The sequence below is a fragment of the Leptonychotes weddellii genome, chromosome 10 (genome assembly GCF_054177405.1).
Source record: "Leptonychotes weddellii isolate Sample4059 chromosome 10, ASM5417740v2, whole genome shotgun sequence".
In the NCBI taxonomy this organism is placed as follows: Eukaryota; Metazoa; Chordata; class Mammalia; order Carnivora; family Phocidae; genus Leptonychotes; species Leptonychotes weddellii.
This window is the reverse complement of record NC_138378.1, coordinates 86,558,110-86,579,894: the sequence shown is the minus strand read 5'-3', so window position 1 is coordinate 86,579,894 and position 21,785 is coordinate 86,558,110. Positions and strand designations below refer to the sequence as shown.

Below are 21,785 nucleotides of genomic sequence, written 5' to 3'. Positions count from 1 at the left end.
AGTTGGTTAAGCGACTGCCTTCGGCTCAGGTCATGATCCTGGAGTCCTGGGATCGAGTCCCGCATCGGGCTCCCTGCTCGGCAGGGAGTCTGCTTCTCCCTCTGACCCTCCTCCCTCTCATGCTCTCTGTCTCTCACTCTCTCACTCTCAAATAAATAAATAAAATCTTAAAAAAAAAAAAAAAATTAAAAAAAAAATTAAAAAAAAAAAAAGAAGTAGTAGTTGTTATTAGTGGAAGCAATTGTTGAGTTTTATTAAGACCCTTTTTTGGTCTCTGTTGTGATGCCTCTTTTTATTGAGATGTAACTGACACGTAACATCAGTTCCAGATGTACAACATAATTATTTGATGTTTGTACACATTGTGAGATGGTCACCACAGTAAGTCTAGTTAACATCTGTCACCGTACCTAGTTAACAAAACTTCTTGTGATGAAGACTTTTAAGATCTCTTCTTTTAGCAACTTTCAGTGATGTCTTGATCTATGACTTTCTTTGTCCCTCTATCCATAGACTTCTCAGTATTGAACTGTCCCTGCCCAGCTGACCCTAAACTTCAAAAACCAGGGTGTGAGTTCACTAAGAGTTACCCTCCTAGGCCGCCGTTCCTATATTCGTCAACACATCCATTGAGTTCCTGCTGAGCATGGTGCTACGTAAAAAAAGGATAAGATGTAATCTGGTTGTTGCTCCCCAGAACTTGAGGTCTTTATGACGCAGGTAGTCAGGTTCTCCAGGACAGGATTCTTCACTGTTTTCCTAGGACTTAGCACCATGGTCCGCACTTGGTAGATGCTCAGTCAGCTTCTGTGGGGTAAATGATTGAAGGCCTCTTTCTGTTCTCTCTCCCCCTGCACATCTCCCCTACCACCCGAGAGCTAAGGGTTCCCCTCAGCTGTCTGGATTTGGCATGAGGGAAATGAGGCTTCCTTCCTGTCTGTGGATTTGGTCTGGCCGTCTCAGGGCAGATGCCGTGTTTCCCGCTCCAGGATGCAGTCAGGTTGTAGTGCCTCTTCTTTCACCCCAAGTTCCTGCCTGCTTGTACTGTTAGGTGCACTGCCATTCCTTGTGTGCAGAAAGCAGATGAACTTGGAGCCGGAGGCTTAGTGACGCAGGGCTCACCTGTGAGTCCCCTGCCTGCCTTCCCAGCTGCACAGGTGGGTCCCCATTAAAGACTCAAAGAGTTCCCTGGAGAAATGATCTTCCTAAATCCCATTTCCACGGTCACACACCACCAGACATCTATGCACAAGCTCCAGGCGTGGGGTGCTGTCTGTCGGCTTCCCCTGGGGGGCTGACCAGAACAAATCTGGCTGACCAGAGGATTCTCCTGCCCGCTTCCCAGTGATGGACTGGATGTCATGTGGGATGGGGTGGGAATTTGGAACAGCCCCGGTCTTCTCAGCATTGGAGTCTGTCTTTGGGACCCAGTCACATCTAGGTTTGGGGTCTGAGTCACAGGACCCAAAAGCTAACATGAATGAAGCCAGGAGGCCTGGGGTTGCCCTCTGCTTCCCACATGTAAAGCCTGCATCTTTGGGCTTTCTGGATCCCAAGGTACTGAAGTTGGTTGGATGTGGACGTCCTGTGCCAACCCCAGAGTGCTCTTTAGATGACGCGTCGGGGTTCTCATGATCTGCATTGCTGTTGCGCAGAATCGTTTCTGGTACTGTTTACTCTTGCCAATAGATGGCACTAACATATTTCATATTCGCCTTTTCACCTGTCACTTCTGCCGTCCCTTCCAGTAGCTGGTGTCGCTGCCAGTTCTTGCCCTCTGCCCTAGGACCCTAACGACTCATTCTCTCTGCTGAAGAGCCTTTTTTTTTTCCCCCCACAAAGTGAAACCTTAAACAACGGTTTGGGCCCAGTGGACATACCTCCTGAGTCTTATGAAAGAGTGCATTTCTTGAGTCACAGTTTTGGTGTGTTGGGAAGATGGGGATTTTTCTTCTTTGGAGCAAGTTCGCTTTCGATGGATCAGTTCCCAAAGAGAAGAAACCATTGGCTCTAGGATGGGGCTCTGGTCCAGGCGGGGCAGAGTGGTGGAGGCAGCCCCTGGCAGGGCAGATTCCTGGAAGGGATGCCCTCTGTGTGTCTCCATCTCTGGCTGTTAAGGGCCAGATGGATGGAGGAGAGGCATGAGCTGGGGAGGTGCCGGCTGGTCTGAGAAAGCCTCCTGAGTACTTGCGGTCAGATTCTTAGGAGGGTGTGGACCGGCCAGGCCCAGGATAGCCCAATCCTAGGAAAGCATGGGGTGCCTTGTTTTGTAGTACTTTGCAGGCCACAGATCTCTGTTCCCAGAGGCTATGGCAAGAGTGCTGGTGGGTCAGCGAGCAGAGGCCCCATTGGGGTCAGTTTCCTGTTAGAATAACCATGGTGGACGGCTTGGGGTCACGGTGAGACTGAGCAGGGCTGGCCTGGGCTCTTTGGTCTCCCGTTTTCTCCCATCCAAGTACTAACCAAGCCCAACCTTGCTTAGCTTCCGAGATCAGCCGAGACCTGGCGACTTTAGGGTGTGGTATGGCCATAGACTCCAGTTTTCTAAGCCATTTCCGCTTCTCAGTGCTGCCACCTGCCAGATTCACAAGTCTGACTTGCTGAGGGAGTTCCTGCTCCCTAGTCATAAATTCCAGTAAAAGCAGATGGTCTCATCTTTGGAACTGATCATGACACTGATGGGTGACTTTTTCACATTTTCCATAATGGAAATGGAATGTGCTTGAAGATGGAGATCTTGACATTTTATTTTTCCTGGGTAGGTTTGGCTTAAAGTAAAGGCCTAGAAAAAAAATATATGAGCTCTTGGGGCACCTGGGTGGCTCAGTTGGTTAAGTGTCTGCCTTTGGCTCAGGTCATGATCTCGGGGTCCTGGGATTGAACCCAGCGTTGAGATCCCTGCTCGGGGGGGAGTCTTCTTCTCCCCCTCCCTCTGCCTCTTCCCCAGCTTGTGTGTGCGCTTGCTCTCTCTCTCTCAAATAAATAAATAAAATCTTAAAAAATATATATATGCTCCCTAAAAGGGAAGTGGTTTCTAAAATATAGGCAGATTTGTTTGTGAGCTCAAACACTCTTAATAGTGACCTCTTCAAGGCAAGTGAGCTGTGCCTCAGCATACGTTGTCCCTTCTGCTGGGAACCCTTCCTCATGCTGTTCCTCATGCGGGCTGATTAAGCTTACACATTATTTCCTCCATGAGGAATTTCCAAAGCCAGAGTTGGCCCTCCACTGTTCTTAGCGTTCCTGTGGAAGCCTCTGCTGGAGCCCTGATGACTGCCTTTCTCAGAGGTGCAGGCTTTTTTTTTTCTTCTTTTTTTAAAAGATTATTTATTTATTCGAGAGAGAGAGAGAGAGCACAAGGAGGAGGGAGGAGCAGAGGGAGAGGGAGAAGCTGACTCCCATCTGAGCATGGAGCCTGACAAAGATGACAACGAAGATGATGCGGGGCTCAATCCCAGGACCCTGGGATCATGACCTGAACTGAAGGAGACGCTTAACCGACTGAGCCACCCAGGCGCCCCTCAAAGGTGCAGGCTTCTGGGGAAGGCTACACCATGCTCTCTTGGTCCTCGTACCCCGGCTCCTAGCACAGTGCCTGGAGCACAGGAGGGGCTCACGAGTGGTTATAGGACAATGGGCGGGCTGCTGCGGAACGTGCCAGTGAGGCTGGTGGGAGATGGTGAGCTTGTAGATGCCTTGGCTGTAATGGGACACAACACAAGTGTGTGCTAATTACTTAAAGGAGGTGAATACAGCCTTTCTAACTGTGTTAAGACCAGCCGGTTAAAATACACGGTATGTGCAACCTTTTCGCTTTTATTTCACTCTTACGCTTTTTTACATTCCTTCGCACCGTTGTTCTGTGATAGTGTCATGTTCTTATGCATAGCGGGGTGAAGTGCTGCAGTCAGGGTAAATGCTCTAGGAGAGCATTTAGAGACATCTCGCCCCTGAATCAGCCTTGGGCCTGCTTGCACACAGAGCATCAACATAGCCCTTGTGAAGGACACTGTCTCCAGACGTGGGAAGTCCAGGCTGGACCATTAGCCCACCCAGGGAGGTCTTCCACGGCATTTCTTCACCTTGGCCTTCCCTTTTGCTTTCTTATTTTTGGACCAGAAGTGGAAAATTGAATCAACTGTGTACCTTATGGCCGGCTGTGATTTTCACGAGCTTCCAGAGACTTGAGCTCTATGTTTCCACCTGGGAACAGGCCTGCTCAGGATTTGAGTCTTCTTCCTTTTTTTTTTTTTTTTTTAAACAACTGGTCTTTATTTGGGACATATTTCTTCAGCACTCAGCATGGGCTAGGTCTTCTGTTTCTTATTTTAGGGACTCAAAGACAAAGCTGGTGGCGATCCTGTCATCCCCTGGCTCTGGGCTGCCTCTCTAAAGTCCAAAGTGAAGTTAAACAAAAGGCGGTATTTTTGTGCACCTGCATGGACACCACACGTGCTTCTGGCATTCTGACCTCCGCTGATCTGACCCTGCTCTGCTCCCTTTGGGGTCATAAGAGAAGCACTTCAAGGGATGCTGCGGTCTCGTTTCTGCTCCATGTCCCTGCCTCCTCCCTGGTGAAATAGGCTGGGGGCAGAGCACTTCCTTGATGCCCCAGCAGCCAGTTCTTTCATGGTGGACCAGCTCTGGGACGCCCGTAGACTCTAGGAATAACTCCCAGCATATCTCTTTAGGTGGGTATGGGAGAGTGTGAGCCCTCTGTCCCTCCTCCACAGTCCACCTCCCAAGCAGGGGGGGTGAGACAGAGTCTACCTTGCTTGGAGGAGATGGGGGAAGGGAAAGGGGAAGGAGCTGGGTGGGACTGGACCAGCTGTTCCCTGGGGCCCTGCAAGGAGCCAAAGTCTCAGCAGGATGAGGTACTCTGTGGCCCAGCGATGGAGTGAGGCTGCCTGGGACTCTGGAGGGGGACGTTGGTGGCATTGTATGGTGTCACACCTTGGGCATCATGGCACGTCTTCTCTGCTTCTCCGCTATCCTTCCTGACACATTTTGTGCTGCCTTTCCTCCCCGCACCCTTCCATGAGGCCCTTCCTTTCCTTTCATGGTCATTCAGGCCTTCAAAGGGAGTGAGTGGGGCTTTGGTGCCAGCCTCAGCAAAGGCTGTGGAATCATAAAATGTGGATGACAACATGAGAGACCTGAGGGGTCGCCTTACCCCATCCCTGGGGTCCCTGACTCCATTCCAGGCGAGCCTCTGCTCTTGGCAGGTACGTTGAGTAGGCGAGGTTGCTTATCACTGAACAGGATATCCTCGTGGGGTACTGCTGACTGACTTCTCAGGGAGGGGACAGCTCTGGGATGCTCTGTGCTGTCTGGGGCTTCAGTGGGGCCCCCAGTTTGCCCGGGACTGGGCAGCCATGTTTGCATTTGCAGCGGTCATGGTCATAAGCTGGACACCATCTGATGAGACCGCTGATGTTGTAGACCCAGCCCAGGCCCAGAAGTGATTCTGAGATGCTGTAGGGTCAAAAGTCCTCCAGCACTGGGCAGAGGGAACATGTTTGTAGACATCTGAGACAATCCGTGACTGAACCCAAGCTCAGGGGCCTGACACCTGCCTGTGCCCCTGCCCCACCCTCCCTCCACTCCCCTGCTGCTCCCGCCTTCCTTCCTGGATTCGAACTTGCAATGTCCTTTTCAGCTCCTCCTTTTGGACTCCTGTTCTTGTCACCTTGCCCAAATTCTGCAGCTGTACCCTGGGTTTCTATTATGGACTGAATTGGGTCCCCCCCACCCCAATTCATATTTTGAAGCCCTAACCCCAAGTACCTCAGAATGTGACTGTATTTGGAGATAAGGTCTTGAAAGAGGTAATTAAGTTAAAATGAGATCACCAGGGTGGCCTCAAACTCAATATGATCAGCGTCCTTTTGAGAAGAGGACATTAGGACACAGACACAAAAGGAGCGAGGACCATGTGAAGAGACAGAAGACAGCGGTCTACAAGCCATGAGGAGAGGCCTCTGGAGAAATGAACCCCACCGACACCGTAATCTCTGACTTTCGGCCTCTAGAACTGAGAGAAAATACATTTCTGATGTTTAAGTCACCCTGTCTGTGGTACTGTGTTATGGCAGCCCCAGCAAACTAACACAGCCCCTTCTGTCTGGCCTTTCCACTTCATCCCTGAGGAATAGACCAGAAAGGCAAGAAGAAAACTCCACTCTTGTGCTACCAGGATCCATTTACTGATCCTCCCTTCTTCTGCTTATTTCCTTTCTCTTTCTCCTTGTCCTCTGTTTCTCTCTCTTTTTTAGATATTATGTATTTATTTGTCAGAGAGAGAGCACAAGTAGGGGGAGTGGCGGCAGAGGGAGAAGCAGGCTCCCCGCTGAGCAAGGAGCCTGACATGGGACTCAATCCCAGGACCCTGGGATCATGACCTGAGCCAAAGGCAGACGTTTAACTGACTGAACCACCCAGGCATCTCTGTCCTGTTTCTCTTTTCTAACTTCAAGGCAAGAATACCTATATTCTGAGCTGTCACACCCCACAGCAGAGCAGGGAAAGAGGGGGAAGGGAGGGTTGAGAGAGGTGAAGAATGTGTGAGGTGGAAAGGGGAGGGCCAGAACCGCAGCCCAAAAGGAGGGGCTGACAAGGACCTTGGAGGGAGGGAGAGACAGTCTCAAACAGACTCAGGGCTGAGCTTGGAACCTGTCGCAAGAGTCCGATGCTCAACTGACTGAGCCACCCAGATGCCCCCCCAGGCTACTTTAATATTGAGCTGGATTTTCAAGGGGAGGCTAGGATTGAGACAGGCAGAGGAAAACGAGGGAGATATTTCAAAAGGGCCAACAGTGCAGGCAAACCCGGGGACAAACATGCTGTGCTGGCCAAATGGGGGCAGGCTGGGTGGACTCCATGAGCATTTGCGTAGGGCGGGATGGAGGGCGATGCTGGAGAGGGTTTGAGTGTGAGGCTGGGAAATCTCCGTGCACCGAGCGGTTTTCAGGGAGAAGTGGGAGCTCCCAGAGCAGTGTTGCAGGTCAGTGCATCTGGCAGCCGAGTGTGGGCTGGATAGGGCTGCCACCCCGGTCACTGCCGCAGGTGTGTGCCTCTTAGGTCATAGCCTCTTAGCTAAGAGCTATCGCCCTGTTAGTCCAGGCCCTGGGGCCAGCAAGAGAGCGACACTGCGAGACTGGGAACTGGGCTCTCTGTGGACTAGAGTTTGTTTGTCGTACAAGGGAAACCTGACAGAGAGCTGATAATGGATATTGGAGAAAATACAAAATAAGAGAACATCCGGAGCGGGTTGGACTCTCGAAGTAATACAGTATGTAGCCATTTAGATGAACTGCTTACCACTTACGCCTAATTAGCCCCGGTAACAGTTCTGAGTGTGGCTAAGTGGGTCACTTAGCTTTATTGTGCTTTTCTTTTGGTTCTTCATATGATTCTTCATCGTCTGTTGTTCTTGAAGCTTGTATGTCTTGTCAGAACTTTAAAAAACGTGAAGGAAAATCACCTTTCAGGGCAACAGAAGTTAAAAGAATGGAGATTTCTGGGGAGCGGCTGAGATCCTCCGCAAGCGCTTAGCAGAGGTGGTTACTTTCTCTAGGCCTTGGAGATAAGAGATTGGTTTTGTTCTTATTGTTACCTCAGCATTGTGTGGGATTTGGGGGAAGGAGGTGTATTAGTTAGCTGGGGCTGCCATCCCAGAATACCACATACAGGGGAGTGTAAGCAGCAGAAATTTGTTTTCTGGCAGTTCTAGAGGGTCAAAGTACAAAATCAGGGCACAGGTTTGGTTTCTGGTGAAGGCTCTCTCAGCTTACAGATGGTCCCCTTTTTGTTGTGTCCTCATGTGCCCTCTTCTCTGTGTGTGTGTGTGGGGGGGTGAGGCTGGGGGTTGCTTTGGTGTCTCTTCCTCTTCTTTTTTTTTTTTTAAATATTTTATTTATTTAACAGAGAGAGACATAGGGAGAGCAGGAACACAAGCAGGGGGAGTGGGAGAGGGAGAAGCAGGCCTCCCGCCGAGCAGGGAGCCCGATGCGGGACTCGATCCCAGGACCCCGGGACCATGACCCGAGCCGAAGGCAGACGCCCAACGACCGAGCCACCCAGGCGCCCTCTTCCTCCTCTTTTTATTTATATATTAATTTTTTAAAAAATATTTTATTTATTGTCAGAGAGAGAGAGCACAAGCAGGGGGAGCGGCCGGCAGGGGGAGAAGCAAGCTCCCCGCTGAGCAAGGAGCCCGATGTGGGGCTCGATCCTAGGACCCTGGATCATGACCTGAGCCGAAGGCAGACACTCAACTGACTGAGCCACCCAGGTGTCCCTCTCTTCCTCTTCTTATAAGGACTGCAGTCCTATCAGATCAGGGCCCTACCCTTATTACCTCATTTAACCCTAATACCTCCTTAGAAGCCCTGTCTCCAAATCCAGTCACACTGGGGGTCAGGGCTTCATCATGTGACTTTGGGGGTGGGTGGGTGGCACAGTTCAGTTTGTGACAGGAGGCCCATCTGACATCAGGGCAGGATGTGGACTGGGTGGAAGGGAGAGAGAGTGGGCAGGAGGCCTGACCGAGGAGAGAAGGAGAGGAGAGGCGTGGAGGGTGTTGAGGGGGTGGCAGGCAGAGAAGAGAGGGAAGGCCTGGTCGGCCTGGTGCATTCTGCCAGGTCTCTCTATGTGCTCTTGGGCTCTTCCAGGAGCCACCATCATTTACAAAAGGACAACTTACCAAAGGACAGGTTGGAATGTTACCAAAGTTTCTGTCATCCTCATGCTTGAGTCTTTTTGCTGTGAAGAGCCCAGGTCCAAGTTCTTAGGGGTGCTTTCCCTCCCAACCCCCTGGAAAGCAGAGCTCAGTGTCCAAAGAAGTGTGTGGAGGCTTTACCTCCCATGTCAGGCAGCATGTATTAACGTGACAAGAAAAGAAGCAGAATTTCTCACCATCTTGCTTTGAGGGGCCAGTCTAGACTATTCCATGGGAATAGACTCCTTTCAGGTAGAGGAGGAGGAGGGGTTTTACAGAGTGGCTGGAAGGGAGAAAATAAATGAGCTTGAGGAGGACATCCCCACTGCCTGGATACCCAGGTGAGATGGGAGAGGCAAGGACCAGAAATCCTCAAGGGGGGCTCGAAACAATATCAGGGCGGAATGTTCTGAGGACAAGGAAGACCTTCCCCTACTGCTCTCCAACTACAAGGGGCTGAATGGCTCTCAAAAGTGAACTAAGAAAAAAGACACAACAGCCCACCGCCCCAGAAGGTGAGGCCTGCGCCTGAACAGATGCGAGCCCCTTTGTTCACAGAGCTGGGAGGCTTGTGGGGTGGTGCGGGGCTAATGTGAGCCGCATAATGGGCGGTGCCTTTCATATGTAGAGCAGCCCTCTGATCTGAGGGGGATGAAAGTGCTGCAAAGTGGAGAGGCTCGATGGGGGGCCTTTGTCTTTGACAAAACAGGCATCTGCCGGACTCGAACCCCCTCGCCTGCTCCTTCAGCCCATGGGCTCCCGCAACAATGCCCCAACTGGGACCTGGGTCTCCCCACAGCTGAAGAAGTCTCAGGAAAGAGAAAGAAGCATGCTGCAAATGTTGGACAGGGAGCTTAATCGATTCTTTCCACAGCCTAGAAAGAAAGGGAGAGAGAAGGGCTGTAGGGAGGCAAGGGGAGAGCGGAAGGGGAGACATGGTGGTGGTGGGGGGTGTTAGCGGGAGGGGGTGGGGAGGGTAGCAGGAAGGAAGGGTGGCATTTGAACACTGGAGTAAACTGTCCGGTAGTAAGCTTGTTACTTTTCCGAAGACAGTGCAGATGGGGTGAGTATGTGTCATTGGAGGGATGGAGAAGAGTATGCAGCTAATAAGACATGTTTTGGGGTGGACTGATACTTTTTTTAAAAGACAGTATAAGCAAGCACAATATGAAAGCAGACATCCATCTGGCTCACTCTGTTTCCAGAGGGGAAAAGAAAGTCCCTTCAAGTCTCTGTGCTCTCAGAAACTCTATGCTAATTGTAATAATTTCCAATAGTTCTTCCTTTCTTCCTGTTTCTTACCCTTCTTGAAATCTTAACCAATACTCAAAACAAAGCACTTGGCATTTGGCCTAGAGATTTTCTGCTTGTGGATGATTTTTGAGTCTATTCTGTGGGGTCGATGTACTCCTTGGCCATAAGGCTGATGGTGCTGTGTGTCATTGACAGGACGTCCACCTAGTTGTCATGGGCATGGCTTGGGGGGGAGTGGACAGACATGTCCTATGTAGGGCTGTCCCTTCAGGGGCTGTGGTTTGGGTAGGGAGTTGGGACAGGAGGGAGCATGGTGATTTTGGTATCTCTCATCTGCCTAGCAGGAGAGAGGGTCTGAAATAAGAGGAGTGACCTCACATAGTGATCTCTGGGTGAGGGGCATTTGTTAATAGACGCAGAGAGTGACTTTGAGGCTGTCTCTGAATCTTTTTACCTGGGTGGTACCGTTATAACCAGGATAGGGCATTCAGGAGAAGTAGGTATACTGCATGTCCTTGCTCAGAGGTGCATGGGTCCTAAGCAGTCGGGCCTTGCCTTGGAAGAAGTAGGCTTTAGACACCCTGGAGAGGTCAAGGCTGGTCTTGCTGCCATCCTGCTGTTCTTCTACCCAGCTGCTCACTGGAAAGAGCATGAACTTAGGAGGCCATGGATCTGGGATTGAATCCTGGCTCCCTCCTCATTTCTTATCTTTTTGACTTGTGGCAAGATACTGAACCTTTCTGAGTCCGTTTCCTCCTCTGTAAAATAGGGTTGATGAAACAAACATCATTGTAGTGAGGAATAAACTAGAGAACCTCTGTAGAGGACCCAGTGCATAACAGACTTTTGATAGAAGCTCGCGGTTACCTTTGGTCCTACAACCCTAAGTGGTTGGGCTTATTTGTACCTACTCAGTACCCTCTTATACCCCATCCCTGTTGATACATGTTTACACCCTTGGTTCCTCTTGCCTCGTTTTATTCTTAGGCATTCTTGTCACGCTAGCAGGAGAAACCGGGACAGCATTGGGGGTTGAGTTTTATTTCTGAATCCAGTAGTTTGCCACCTTACATGCCCTTATTCCAAGTGTCTGTCTTGGAGTGATCGGTTCAGGAGCCGATCTTGTCAGTGATTTGTTCTGGAGCCGATCTTGTCAGTGATTGGCTTAGGATCCTGATTTTAAGCCAATCAGCATGCAGAATTCTTCTGGCTTCTCCCATTGGTGTAGGTGTGAGCATGTGTCCTAAGTTGGCCCAAATAGATGGAAGAGAGGAGAGGTTAGAACGGAGGTGTTTGCTTGCCCTGGCTTGACTTGAATTTTCTAGTTATAAGGGTGGTCCAAAAATTAAGCAGGTGCATAGGCCAGGGGAGCCCTGACCTTACTACGCTCCTCTGCTTTTGGCTTTCTGCTGTGTCCGAGTCTGTTTCCTTATGATTTAAACCAGCTTAGGTTCTGTTCATCCTGATTCCCACTGTCCCTAGTTACAGGGTAACTGCTCCATATAAACTCCCCATTCCTTACCTGGAGTCACCATTTTTCTTTACCGTTTTATCAAATATGTATTTTAAACAATATAGTGTTTGGTCTTGTTTTTGAATTATTCTATAAATGGAACTATACTATATATTTTCTTCTGTGTCTTGCTGGTTAACCCAAATTGTGTGATATTCATCCATGCTAATGTGTGTGGCTACTATTCATTTTCACTGTTGTGTGGCATCTACCACAATTTTGTAGTTCTCTTCTTGATGGACATTTGGGCTGTTTCCAGGGTTTGGCTGTTCCAAATTATTTCGCTATAAACATTCTCACAGTAGTCTCCTAGAACCCACATGTGAGTTTCATTCCCATTAGCTATGGTTTTCCTTTCTATTTAATTAAACTATAGGAAGGAAAGCTGAGATGACTCTCTTGGGACACTTCTATGCGCCTCGGTCTTCCTTCTCTGACTCCTCTTTAATGGGCTTCAAAGGTTACTGTCTTCTTGGTCTCAGGAATTAGATACCTGTGATCTCCAGCCACTTGCCACCTTCTGCTGGCTCCACAATGACCCCCTCGCCAATCCCCAGCACAGCCTTAGACACGCTATTTCCTTCTACCAAGAGATGAGACCACAGTTTTTGTAGTAGGACTGGCTTCTTCAAATTCTTTGAGAGCCTACCCACCTGGGTCTCTCACCTGCAGAACCTGACCTAGCCATAGATTGGCTCCTCCTGTTTGTGAGATGCCCTAGATCCTTCCTGGTAGGGCTGTGGTGAGGGCAGGAGCGGGGTCTGTTGCCCCTATATTTGTTTCCTAGGGCTACCCTAACAAAGTCCCACAGACTGATGGCTTAAAACAACAGAAATGTATTCTCTCCTACTTCTGGAGGCTGGAAGTCCCAAGTGAAGATGTCAGGTCAGCAGGGCCATGCTCCCTCTGAAGGGCCTAGAGGAGAAGCCTGCCTTGCCTCATCCAGCTTCTAGTAGTTGCTGGCAATTTTGGCCTTTCTTGGCTTATGGATGCATCCCTCCAACATCACACGCCTGTTTTTTTACCATGCGCCTCTACAGTATCTTCCCTCTGTGGGTGTCTGTCTGTCCACATTTCCCCTTCTTGTCAGGATACCATTCCAGCTGGATTAGGGCTCACCCTAATGACCTCATCCTAACCTGATTACATCTGCAAAGACCCTATTTCCAAAAGGTCACATTCACAGGTAATGGGGATTAGGACGAACATATCTCTTGGGGGGAGAAAAGTCAACCCATAACATCCTCTTTTTCACCCCCTCTGCTGCCTCTATGGCTGGTTATGGAGATGACCTTTGGATTGACTTGTCTTGCCTGACCTGTGGGGATTTACACTTGTCGTGTGGTGATGGGAGCTCCTTCTACCATGAGCTCTAGCCTCTGTTTTCCTTCTGTCTTTCTGGGCTTCAGCGCTGGCCCGGGCGACTCTGGCTTCCATCCCGTTCCCTCATGGAGCCTTTACTCTGCCCAAATGAGATGATCCCTGGACGTTTAGCTGTTTCTACGTTGGGCTTACTGGTTGTCTTTGCAGTTGCCACACTCCTGCTGCCCTCTGGGGAGGGACGGGCTCCTGGTGACGTGCTGGAAGCAGCCTCTTAGGACGCGCTTGCACTACCATCCTCCACCCTGCTCGGACTCTCTGAGGCCATGGTCGTGCTTGGTCGTGCTGGCCGTGCTTCTTCCGGGACCCCTGCTGGCTGTTCCTGCCATCGCTCCATCGTCTGTCCCGGGCTTATGGATTTGGTTGCTGCCATACTCAGCTCTTGCTGTGGTCCTGTGGCTGCCTGAGCTGCCACCGCCCCTGTCGTTGCCCCTTTGGCAGGGCCTGTGTTTTCTGTGTGGATGGCTGCTAACAGATTGTGCATGTATGGAAACACACATTGTATCGATATATACAAAAATGACTACATGGCAATCACAGAGAGACAGGGAGCTCAAAACGAAGAAAGGACTTTCTAATAGTCGAAAATGTCCCACAGTAGAGCAGGGCGCCTGACTTGAGAGAGCAGGCATTCAAAAAGAAGAGCTTGGTATACCCTGAGAAGCACTGGGAACCTCTCCAAGGTGGCAAGTTCCCCAGTGGTGGCTTATTTGGCCCTGAGCCCTTCCAAGCGTAACGCATCTTCCAAGGGAGCCTCAGAGAGAACAACAAAGGTTTCGAGGGCCCGTCCCAAAGCGCTCTGAGCCCGTCTCCTTGTGTGTTTGCAGAGACCTGCCACGGGGCTCTGCTTGTCCTCCGTCATAGACCCAGGCATGTCCATTGTATCCCCAGTTGGGTTGGCCCGAGTTCTGCCAGGACCCTCCACGGGTGGCCTCAGGAGATAAATGAGTTCTTCCCAACAGGTAAGAAGTCCTCCTGTGTACCCTGAAGATAGCAGCAATGGCTGGCTGCAAGCTTCAGGGGTAGCTGCGGTTTCAGGGGGTCAAGGACAGAAATCTTGACAGGTTTCAAGGGAAGTAGCCTGCTTAGCTCTAAGATCTTGGGGGCCTTTAGTTCCTTCCCCTGGTGGCCCCTGCTGGCCCCTGGTGGCACGTGTAGCATCCTTTTCTCGGTCTGTGGCTGGTCAGGCCAGCAGCGTGGCGCTAGGTCGTGGAGGGTGGGCTGATGGGGGCCACGCCCATGGTTGCCATCTGGGATGTGGGTGCGCACATCGGTCACTTCTCTCCTGCTGATCAGGATAACGTTGCTCTCAAACAATGACATGTCCTTGAATACAAGCTCTCCTTGTACTCTGGCTGCTGCAGCGCCCCCCGCCAGGTGCCGAGCGTGCCCACGGTGTGGCTGCTGTGGGCCGGGTGATGCTGTAACACAGATGCGCTGCTCTTGGCGCCGCCGGTTTTCGGTGGCAGGGCGAAGTGTAGCTCGGAGGCCAGGTAGTGACCGTGATGGCCCATCTCTCTCGGGGGTTTCCACGTCCGCCTAGACTCCACTGGGTGTTTGTTAATCCTGTACTGCCCTCTGTGACCTGTTGCCGTCACACACCCTCTTGTTCTGTCCCACTCCCAGGGGGCAGCCCTCAGGCCGGGGGCCAAATCTTCTTCCCCAAATGCAGCTCCGTTTCCCAGAGGACTGGCTGCTGACGTGGGGGGTGGGGAGGGGCTGCTGCTGTAATTATTATTATAATTATGATGGGAGTATATCAGGCTAATGACTGTGCTGACCCCTCCGGGTGCTTTACCTCCTCTGCCTCTCGTCCTCTTTTCCCTAGTGCCTCTTGCTTGGCCCTCAGGCAAAAAGACAGGGATCTATGTAAGGTATCTGCCACTCAGGAATTTTAAGATTTAAGAGACAGAGCGAGAGAGAAAGGCAGAGGGAGAAGCAGGCTCCCAAGGAGCAGGGAGCCCGATGCGGGACTCGATCCCAGGACCCTGAGATCATGACCTGAGCCGAAGGCAGACGCTCAACCATCTGAGCCACCCAGGCGCCCGCCACTCAGGCATTTTTAAGAGAATTTATTGTTCTGCATCAGCCCAAGTAGCTTGGCAAGACAGTGACCATACAGGAGGCATAATTCTTGGAACATCCCCCGTGCACTCCAAAAGCTGGACTTGAGAATTTAGAACGTGGATTTCTTCTGAAATGATGTTTTAGGCGGTGGTTTCTAGGTTCGGCCACAGAGAGTTTTGTTTGCATGAAAAAACTGTAGAAGCAATTACGTTTCAGAAGCATGCTGGTCCCAAAGCCCACATCCTTCCTGGTGAGGATATAAGTCAGACTCCAGAAACCGTGGTGCGGAGAACTGGCATTCAGGCTCGGAGAACTGAGCCAGGAATTGACTGCAGGGCAGCACCCACCAGCGGCTCTCTGGAGACGGTTCACATTTTAAAGAGTTGGATGTGTTTGCTATTCATTTCTTCAGGTTCTTGAAGCTCTAGCCCTGACTTACTTCCGTCGGTGACTCCCAGCCCGGCCGGCACATAGAATCACCGGCGGGTGAATGTAGGTGGCGGTTCGGGCTAGCGTAGCTGTAGTTACAAAAGGTGCCTGTAGGGGGCGGTTGCACGGGCTCTTGGTGGTTTCTGGGTGGCTCCGCTGTATGGACGGATACTCTAGATTTTTTTTTTTTAAAGATTTTATTTATTTATTTGACAGAGAGAGAGAGACACAGCGAGAGAGGGAACACAAGCAGGGGGAGCGGCAGATGGAGAAGCAGGCTTCCCGCTGAGCAAGGAGCCCGATGCGAGGCTCAATGCAGGGCTCAATGCGGGGCTCAATGCGGGGTTCAGAGCGGGGCTCAGTGCGGGGCTCAATGCGGGGCTTAATGCGGGGCTCAATCCCAGGACCCTGGGATCATGACCTGAGCCGAAGGCAGACGCTTAACGACTGAGCCACCCAGGCGCCCCTGGATACTCAAGATTAAAAGAAATAAGCAAGCTCCAGAGCAGTGGGGAGAGCATGCTGAGATTTATGTCAACAATGAAGTGGTAGATAATGAGTTGCCATCTGTGGTTTGGAAGACACTGGCTTAGAAGATTTCCTGGGAAAGTCACGCCGTATGGGTATCTGGAGGAGAAGGCTCATCTGAGATTTTGGAGAAATGAACCTGAGTCCTTGTAGGATTGTCTGAAATCTTCATCTGTGGAATTCTGCCTGGATTTCTCCTTGGGGCCTGCCTGTGTCAGCCTGAGCCTAGAGCAGAGGTCCTGGTGATGAGGGAAGCAGAAACAGGTTCACCTCTGGCCCAGAAGGCTGACCTATAGCCTGCATAGTTTCAATAAGGATCAAGTACGTGCTGGTGGCTACAGTCATAAAGGGTCTCGTGAGTGCCTGTAAATCTCACTGATAGTTAATACTGAACTGAATTATAAGCACCATAGAAATCCCGCGAAAGTAGTTTTATGAGCGTAAATTCGAAGAAGACATTGATGATCTCATACTCCCCGGACGTCACCTTCCCCCGTGAGCACTAAGTATATAACTACCAGCTTCCTACAGCGAAAGTACAGCTCCCTGTGCCTGTGGGTTCCGTCCCCGCGCTACTTAAATACACCTACTAAGTTGCACCGTACAGCATCTCGAGAATTCCTTCTCGGCCCTTGCGCTTGACGATCCTGCCACACTAGGACAGCTTTGGGTTGGGGGCAGTGGGGACACCTCTGGGGTGACCCTGGGCTTCTGCATCCAGCCTGCTTTTTCCCTGGAGAGGCTGTAGGAAACCTTCATTTTTGTCCCTTCTTGCAGTCAGAAATTTCCTTTTTCCTTTTTTGTGATTTGCTGTAGTCACTAATGTTATCTTAAGGATAAGGGTAAGTCTTAGGCTGCATGTCCTTCAGAAACCGTGGAGGATAGCCCTGTTTGCCAAACCCTGGCTTTCTATCCCATGATTGTTTTGTCTTCTGTTACAGTGGATGGCTTCAGTACTCGTCCTTGGAAAGGCGTCTATTTGAGTGCTTCAGGGCCAAAGGAGCACAAACAGAAAAGCAGAGGAGATAGCTCTACATTTCTCTGTCTGTCTATCATGTGTCATTTGTCTATCTGTCAGCTTTTACACACAGAGACTGTCCCTGGAAAAATACACAAGACACTGGCCTCAGTGATTGTTTTTAGGGAGGGGAATTGGGGTACAGGAATAGGAGGGAGCTCTTTTTCTTCGTACTGTTTGAAACTTTTACCATATTCATATGAACTATTAAGAGAAGAGTAAGCTGAGACTGACATGTTTTGACTTGTGTCTCCAAATCCTTACATTGAAGTCCTAACCCTCAGGACCTGAGAATGTGACCTTATTTGGAAATCGGGTGTTTACAGATGATTTAAGATGAGGTCATTAGGGTGGGCACTAATCCAATATGACTGTGTCCTTATACAAAGGGGAAATTTGGACACAGACAAACATGGGAAGTGTGCCATGTGGAGATTGGGGTTATGCAGCCACAAGCCGAGGAACGACCAGAAGCTAGGAGAGGACCTGGAACAGATCCCTCCCTAATTCCTTCAGAGGGAGCGTGGCCCTGCCAGCACCTTGATTTTGGACTTCTGGCCTCCAGAACTGTGAAACAATACATTTCTATTGCTTAAGCCTCCCAGGTTGTGGTCCTTTGTTATGGGCAGCCCCAGGAAATTAAGACAACACATGAGAAAATGTTAGCAGAGTCTCCAAAGAAAGGGACTGATGGAATAGAGAGGAGGAGGGGTGGATGGCAGGGAGTTGGTTAGGGATGAGGTGAAGGGGCCACCCGGCCAGGACCCTGTGCTTGCTCCTTTGCCCTGCCTTCCCTTCCTGGTCTCCTGCCTCGGCTCTCAGTTGGACAGGCTGCACAGGAACAGCGCCAGGTGAGATCCTGCAACGCTGGGAGGCTAGGTCAGTGACAACGCTCCATCAGGATCAACCTCCTGGGAGAGACCCCTGTGCTCAACGTGACTGAACACAGCTGTTTCCGAGGAGTTTGCTAATCTGTGAGTCACGTCCTGACACCCCAGATTTCTCAGACTGGCTCCGACTTTGCCAAGAACAGCAAGGAGAGTGAATTGCCTAAGTGACCAACAATCATGACTCCTGTCAGACTGTGGGGCCTTTCAAGGTGCCACAGTAGGTCTCTGAGGAAGCGGGGCCTGGACCTGCATGGTTTCAGCCGGCTGAGTCTGGGGCTGTGTATTGTTTTTGTGGCTCTGTCTTGCGCTCCCTCACTCCTGCTCTGGGGCCTCGAGACTGCGTGCAGAGAACGAGGGGGTGGGTACCTCCTACAGCTGCAGAGGCAGACACAGAAGGCCCCCCCTGGTTTGGCCCCAAAGAAGGCCCCTCCAGCAGTGCCTCAGGGCCCTGCCCCTGGTTGCATGGAGCTTGATCATCAAAAGTAAACGTAAGGAGCAAAGATAAACATCCCAGCAGAGGCTTTGGAAACCTGTTGGACAGGTGAAATGTCTTTAGGGTAAATGACATTTGACCACATTGTAAAGGGACTGAATAAACAAAGGCCTGATTTAACCTGCCAGGCGGGCCACACAGTCTTCTTCATTTTGCAGATCCGCCCGTTCTGCAGGATGGGTGGCTCAATCTTCTCTAAATACCTAAATACAAGAACACCTTCAGAAAAGCATTTCAAAGTCAATGGAAACTCTTGGAGGAAGGTCTGTCAGCAACAGATAACCTGGGTTTGTCCTGAATGGCTTTAGGAGAAGAGCAGAATCCATCAGCATGTATTTGTGAGCTAAGCAGAGCCTGAGAACTTGCTTTGGAGGAGACATTGAGAGACAATGTGTGAGACCTTGGCCTGGGGCCTGGCAGACCTGAGAGGGGCTTCATTCTGCCCCTCCCCCTCCTCTCCAAAGCTTTGTTCCTCCAGCTAATTCGAAGAAGTCATTGAGCCATTCCCAGTGGTTGTGGAGAGGTCCCAATTGTGTGGCTTTAGAATCCAGAGGCTCATCTTTGTGGAAGACTGAGTTTCCTCACTTAGACCATAATTTGTGGATGTGCACCTGGGTGTATCTATCTGTCAGCTCATGTCATCAGTAGAGGGGTGGGGACAGGGCATGGCCCAGAAGGTCCAGGCCCAACAGAGCAGAGGGGGACATTTGGAGAGGAGAGGAGGGGATTTTACAGAGGGACCTGCCCCCACCGCCTTTGCTTAAGTCCTCAGGACGGGGACAGCCAATATTAGAGTAACCGTGGGAGACAGGGCCATGTGTGCCGCTGTGGCCTGTGGGAAGCAAGTCACCAAGTCCCCCTGCCTCTTTGCCCTCAGAATGAAGAGGATGTGTGACAGGAGGCAGTAAGGGCATTGGGGCTGCGTAGGGTCATCTGCTGACTTGAGACCTGTAATATGTTGTCTCCAGAGAATTGAAAACTTCCTGCTGAAAACCTCACAGAGTGCTCACATGGACCCTGCCTGTGTGCTTTTCAGCAAATGGGTAGGGAATATTCCAGCCAGGCAGTATCTATACACCGATTACTGGGGCAGCACGTGGAAGGGCAGCTGCCGAAGGTGATATGTCTGCATCCACACCTGGGGAGAGCGGGAGAGAAAGTGCCATGGCATCTTCAATGTTGTCAGGAGCCCCAGTCCCTCCCCCGCCCCCAGCCGTGCCAGAATCCCACCTCCCCCTCTGTCCCAGCTCTCCAGTGCCACGGAGAACCACTGTTTGTAAAATTCCTCGAGGCTGGATTTTCCCAAAGGATGTGCCAGCGAACCCTTCTCGTGTGAGGTGTGCCTCAAATAAACTTGGGAAACAGTCTCCCTTTGGGAAGAACCACAGCTCACATGAGTGTATCAGAGACTCTGAGAAACTTGTCCAGATAAACCTGTTTGATTTTGTTTGGCCCTCGTTTCTCACTTTTCCATAACTTCTATTAACGTCCCACCGACCCAGTGAATCCATTAGGTGGCACACGCCACACTGATGGTTAGAACGGACTCGTGGATGTTGTGTATATTTTCCTGTCCAGTCCTTCGCGTAAGGGAAGCTGTCGTCGGTATGTCCCTCTCTGTGTGTCCCCAGCTGCCTCCTGCCTTTCCTCCCCAGCTTCTTCAGACATTCATCTCAAGCCGTTCTCTGGTCTCTTCACCTCCTGGCGACTCTCATGGGATAGCTGCAGGTGGTCTGTGTCCGTTTTAAGGCACTTCCTCCAGTGTGACCCACAAGGGGCCAACTTGGGCAGGACTGTCCTCCTTTTCTTTGGACACCGCCCGGGGATTTGTGTTCCCTTTTTTAGCAGCAGTGTCCATGTCTTTACACAACAGACGCAGAGGTGAGGCCATTGCCAACCTTGGACAAAAGAAATAAGATGGCAGCTAATGATTGCGGTATCAGTGAACTTAAAAGGGCCCTGTGTTTTCTCCCCATAGGTCATCTTTGCTTTGAACCAGACCCTCCTGCAGCAGGAGAGCCTTCGAGCAGGCAGCCTTCAGATCCCCTACACGACGGAGGATCTCATCAAACACTATAACTGTGGGGACCTCGGCTCCATCATCTTCAGCCATGACAGCTCCCAGGTGAGGGCCCTTGTCCTCTATCCAGCTCAGCATGCATTTAAACGCAAGAATAAAGACTTGACCTGCTGACGCGTGGACCTTCTGTGTACAAAGGATCGAGGTCATCAAGGGCTCCAAAAATAAAATCGGACAGGTTTAGATGTTGAAGGAGACGCCGCAGCTAAGAGAGGTATTCTTTATGATACGTGGGAACTGAGGAGGTTGCGTTGATGAGTGTTAATTCTCGGATCCCAGGCAAAGGATGAAGCTTCAAGGGATCCAGCGGCAGGCCTCATGGTCCGGGGCGGCCTCCGGAGCAGGGAAGGGATCCTAGTGCGGAAGCCCCTGGCTGACTTAGGCAGCACTTCTGGGAAATGATGAACCAGAACCTCGACTGCAGCTTAGCGGTGGCTTCTAGGAACACGCGAGCACGATGGGTTGGGATGTGTCCATGGCTGAGCTGGTGCTGTGAGTGACACATGGGACAGGTGACACACGGGACACATGGGACAGTGAGTGACACACGAGATAGGTTTTACCTATGGGCTGTCAAGGGGAAAGAAGCTCAGAGGAATGCAGCCTCCCTACAAGGATATTTGTTACTCTTTTATCAACAAGCTTCCCAGGGGACAAACCATGGCTTCCTCCCCTCCCCCCACCAAGACCATGTGGCGGTGGCAAGTGCCAGCTGAGCTACTGAGATGGGGAATGTGTTGTCTCCAGCCCCAGGACCGGTGTCCTCCTGTGGGAGGAGGGTGTGAGTGATGCTGGGGGTCTGTTAGATCTGGGGACCCTGTCTTAAGGAAATGTGAGTGAATATAAGCGGTGAACAAGGAATGGCAGCCTGGGGAGAGGGACAATCGAGGCTGGATCCAGCATCAGCCCTGCAAGCGTCAGAAGATATAATGAGCTTTCCAGAGAGTCTAGGGCTGGTGGAAGTAAAACCCGGGCAAAGCAAGCCAGGGGAAGGGGAAAACAAGGAATGCACTAAAGAAGGAATAGTAGAGGGGAGGGGGGTGGGAGAATGGGTTAGCCTGGTGATGGGTATTAAAGAGGGCACGTTCTACATGGAGCACTGGGTGTTATGCACAAACAATGAATCATGGAACACTACATCTAAAACTAATGTAATGTATGGTGATTAACATAACAATAAAAAATTAAAAAATAATTAAAAAAAAGAAGGAATAGTAGAATTTATGGTGATGACAGTTCTTACGGGCACTCTTGGTGGTTGTTGGGGGAGTGGGGAGACAAGTCAAGGTCAATTGGGACATCAAAATGTGAAATGGAAGGAAAAGCTAATGTGGACGGGGGATTTGGAAGTTATATGGGCAAATGGGCCACCTGGCTGGGCGGTCAGGAATAGGGGCCTTATGCATTCCTTCCA

At 50.8% G+C, this 21,785-nt stretch overlaps 1 protein-coding gene across 2 annotated transcripts in view; it reads left to right on the top strand.

The window, feature by feature from the left end:
* The window catches only part of TRABD2A (TraB domain containing 2A), a 48,557-nt gene that overhangs the window by 15,155 nt on the left and 11,617 nt on the right, over positions 1–21,785 (top strand). For both annotated transcript variants that reach the window (XM_081796677.1, XM_081796678.1), the window contains exon 3: positions 20,270–20,416. In XM_081796677.1, the coding sequence (XP_081652803.1) occupies positions 20,270–20,416 (147 nt within the window). The remainder of the gene's footprint in view (positions 1–20,269; positions 20,417–21,785) is intronic.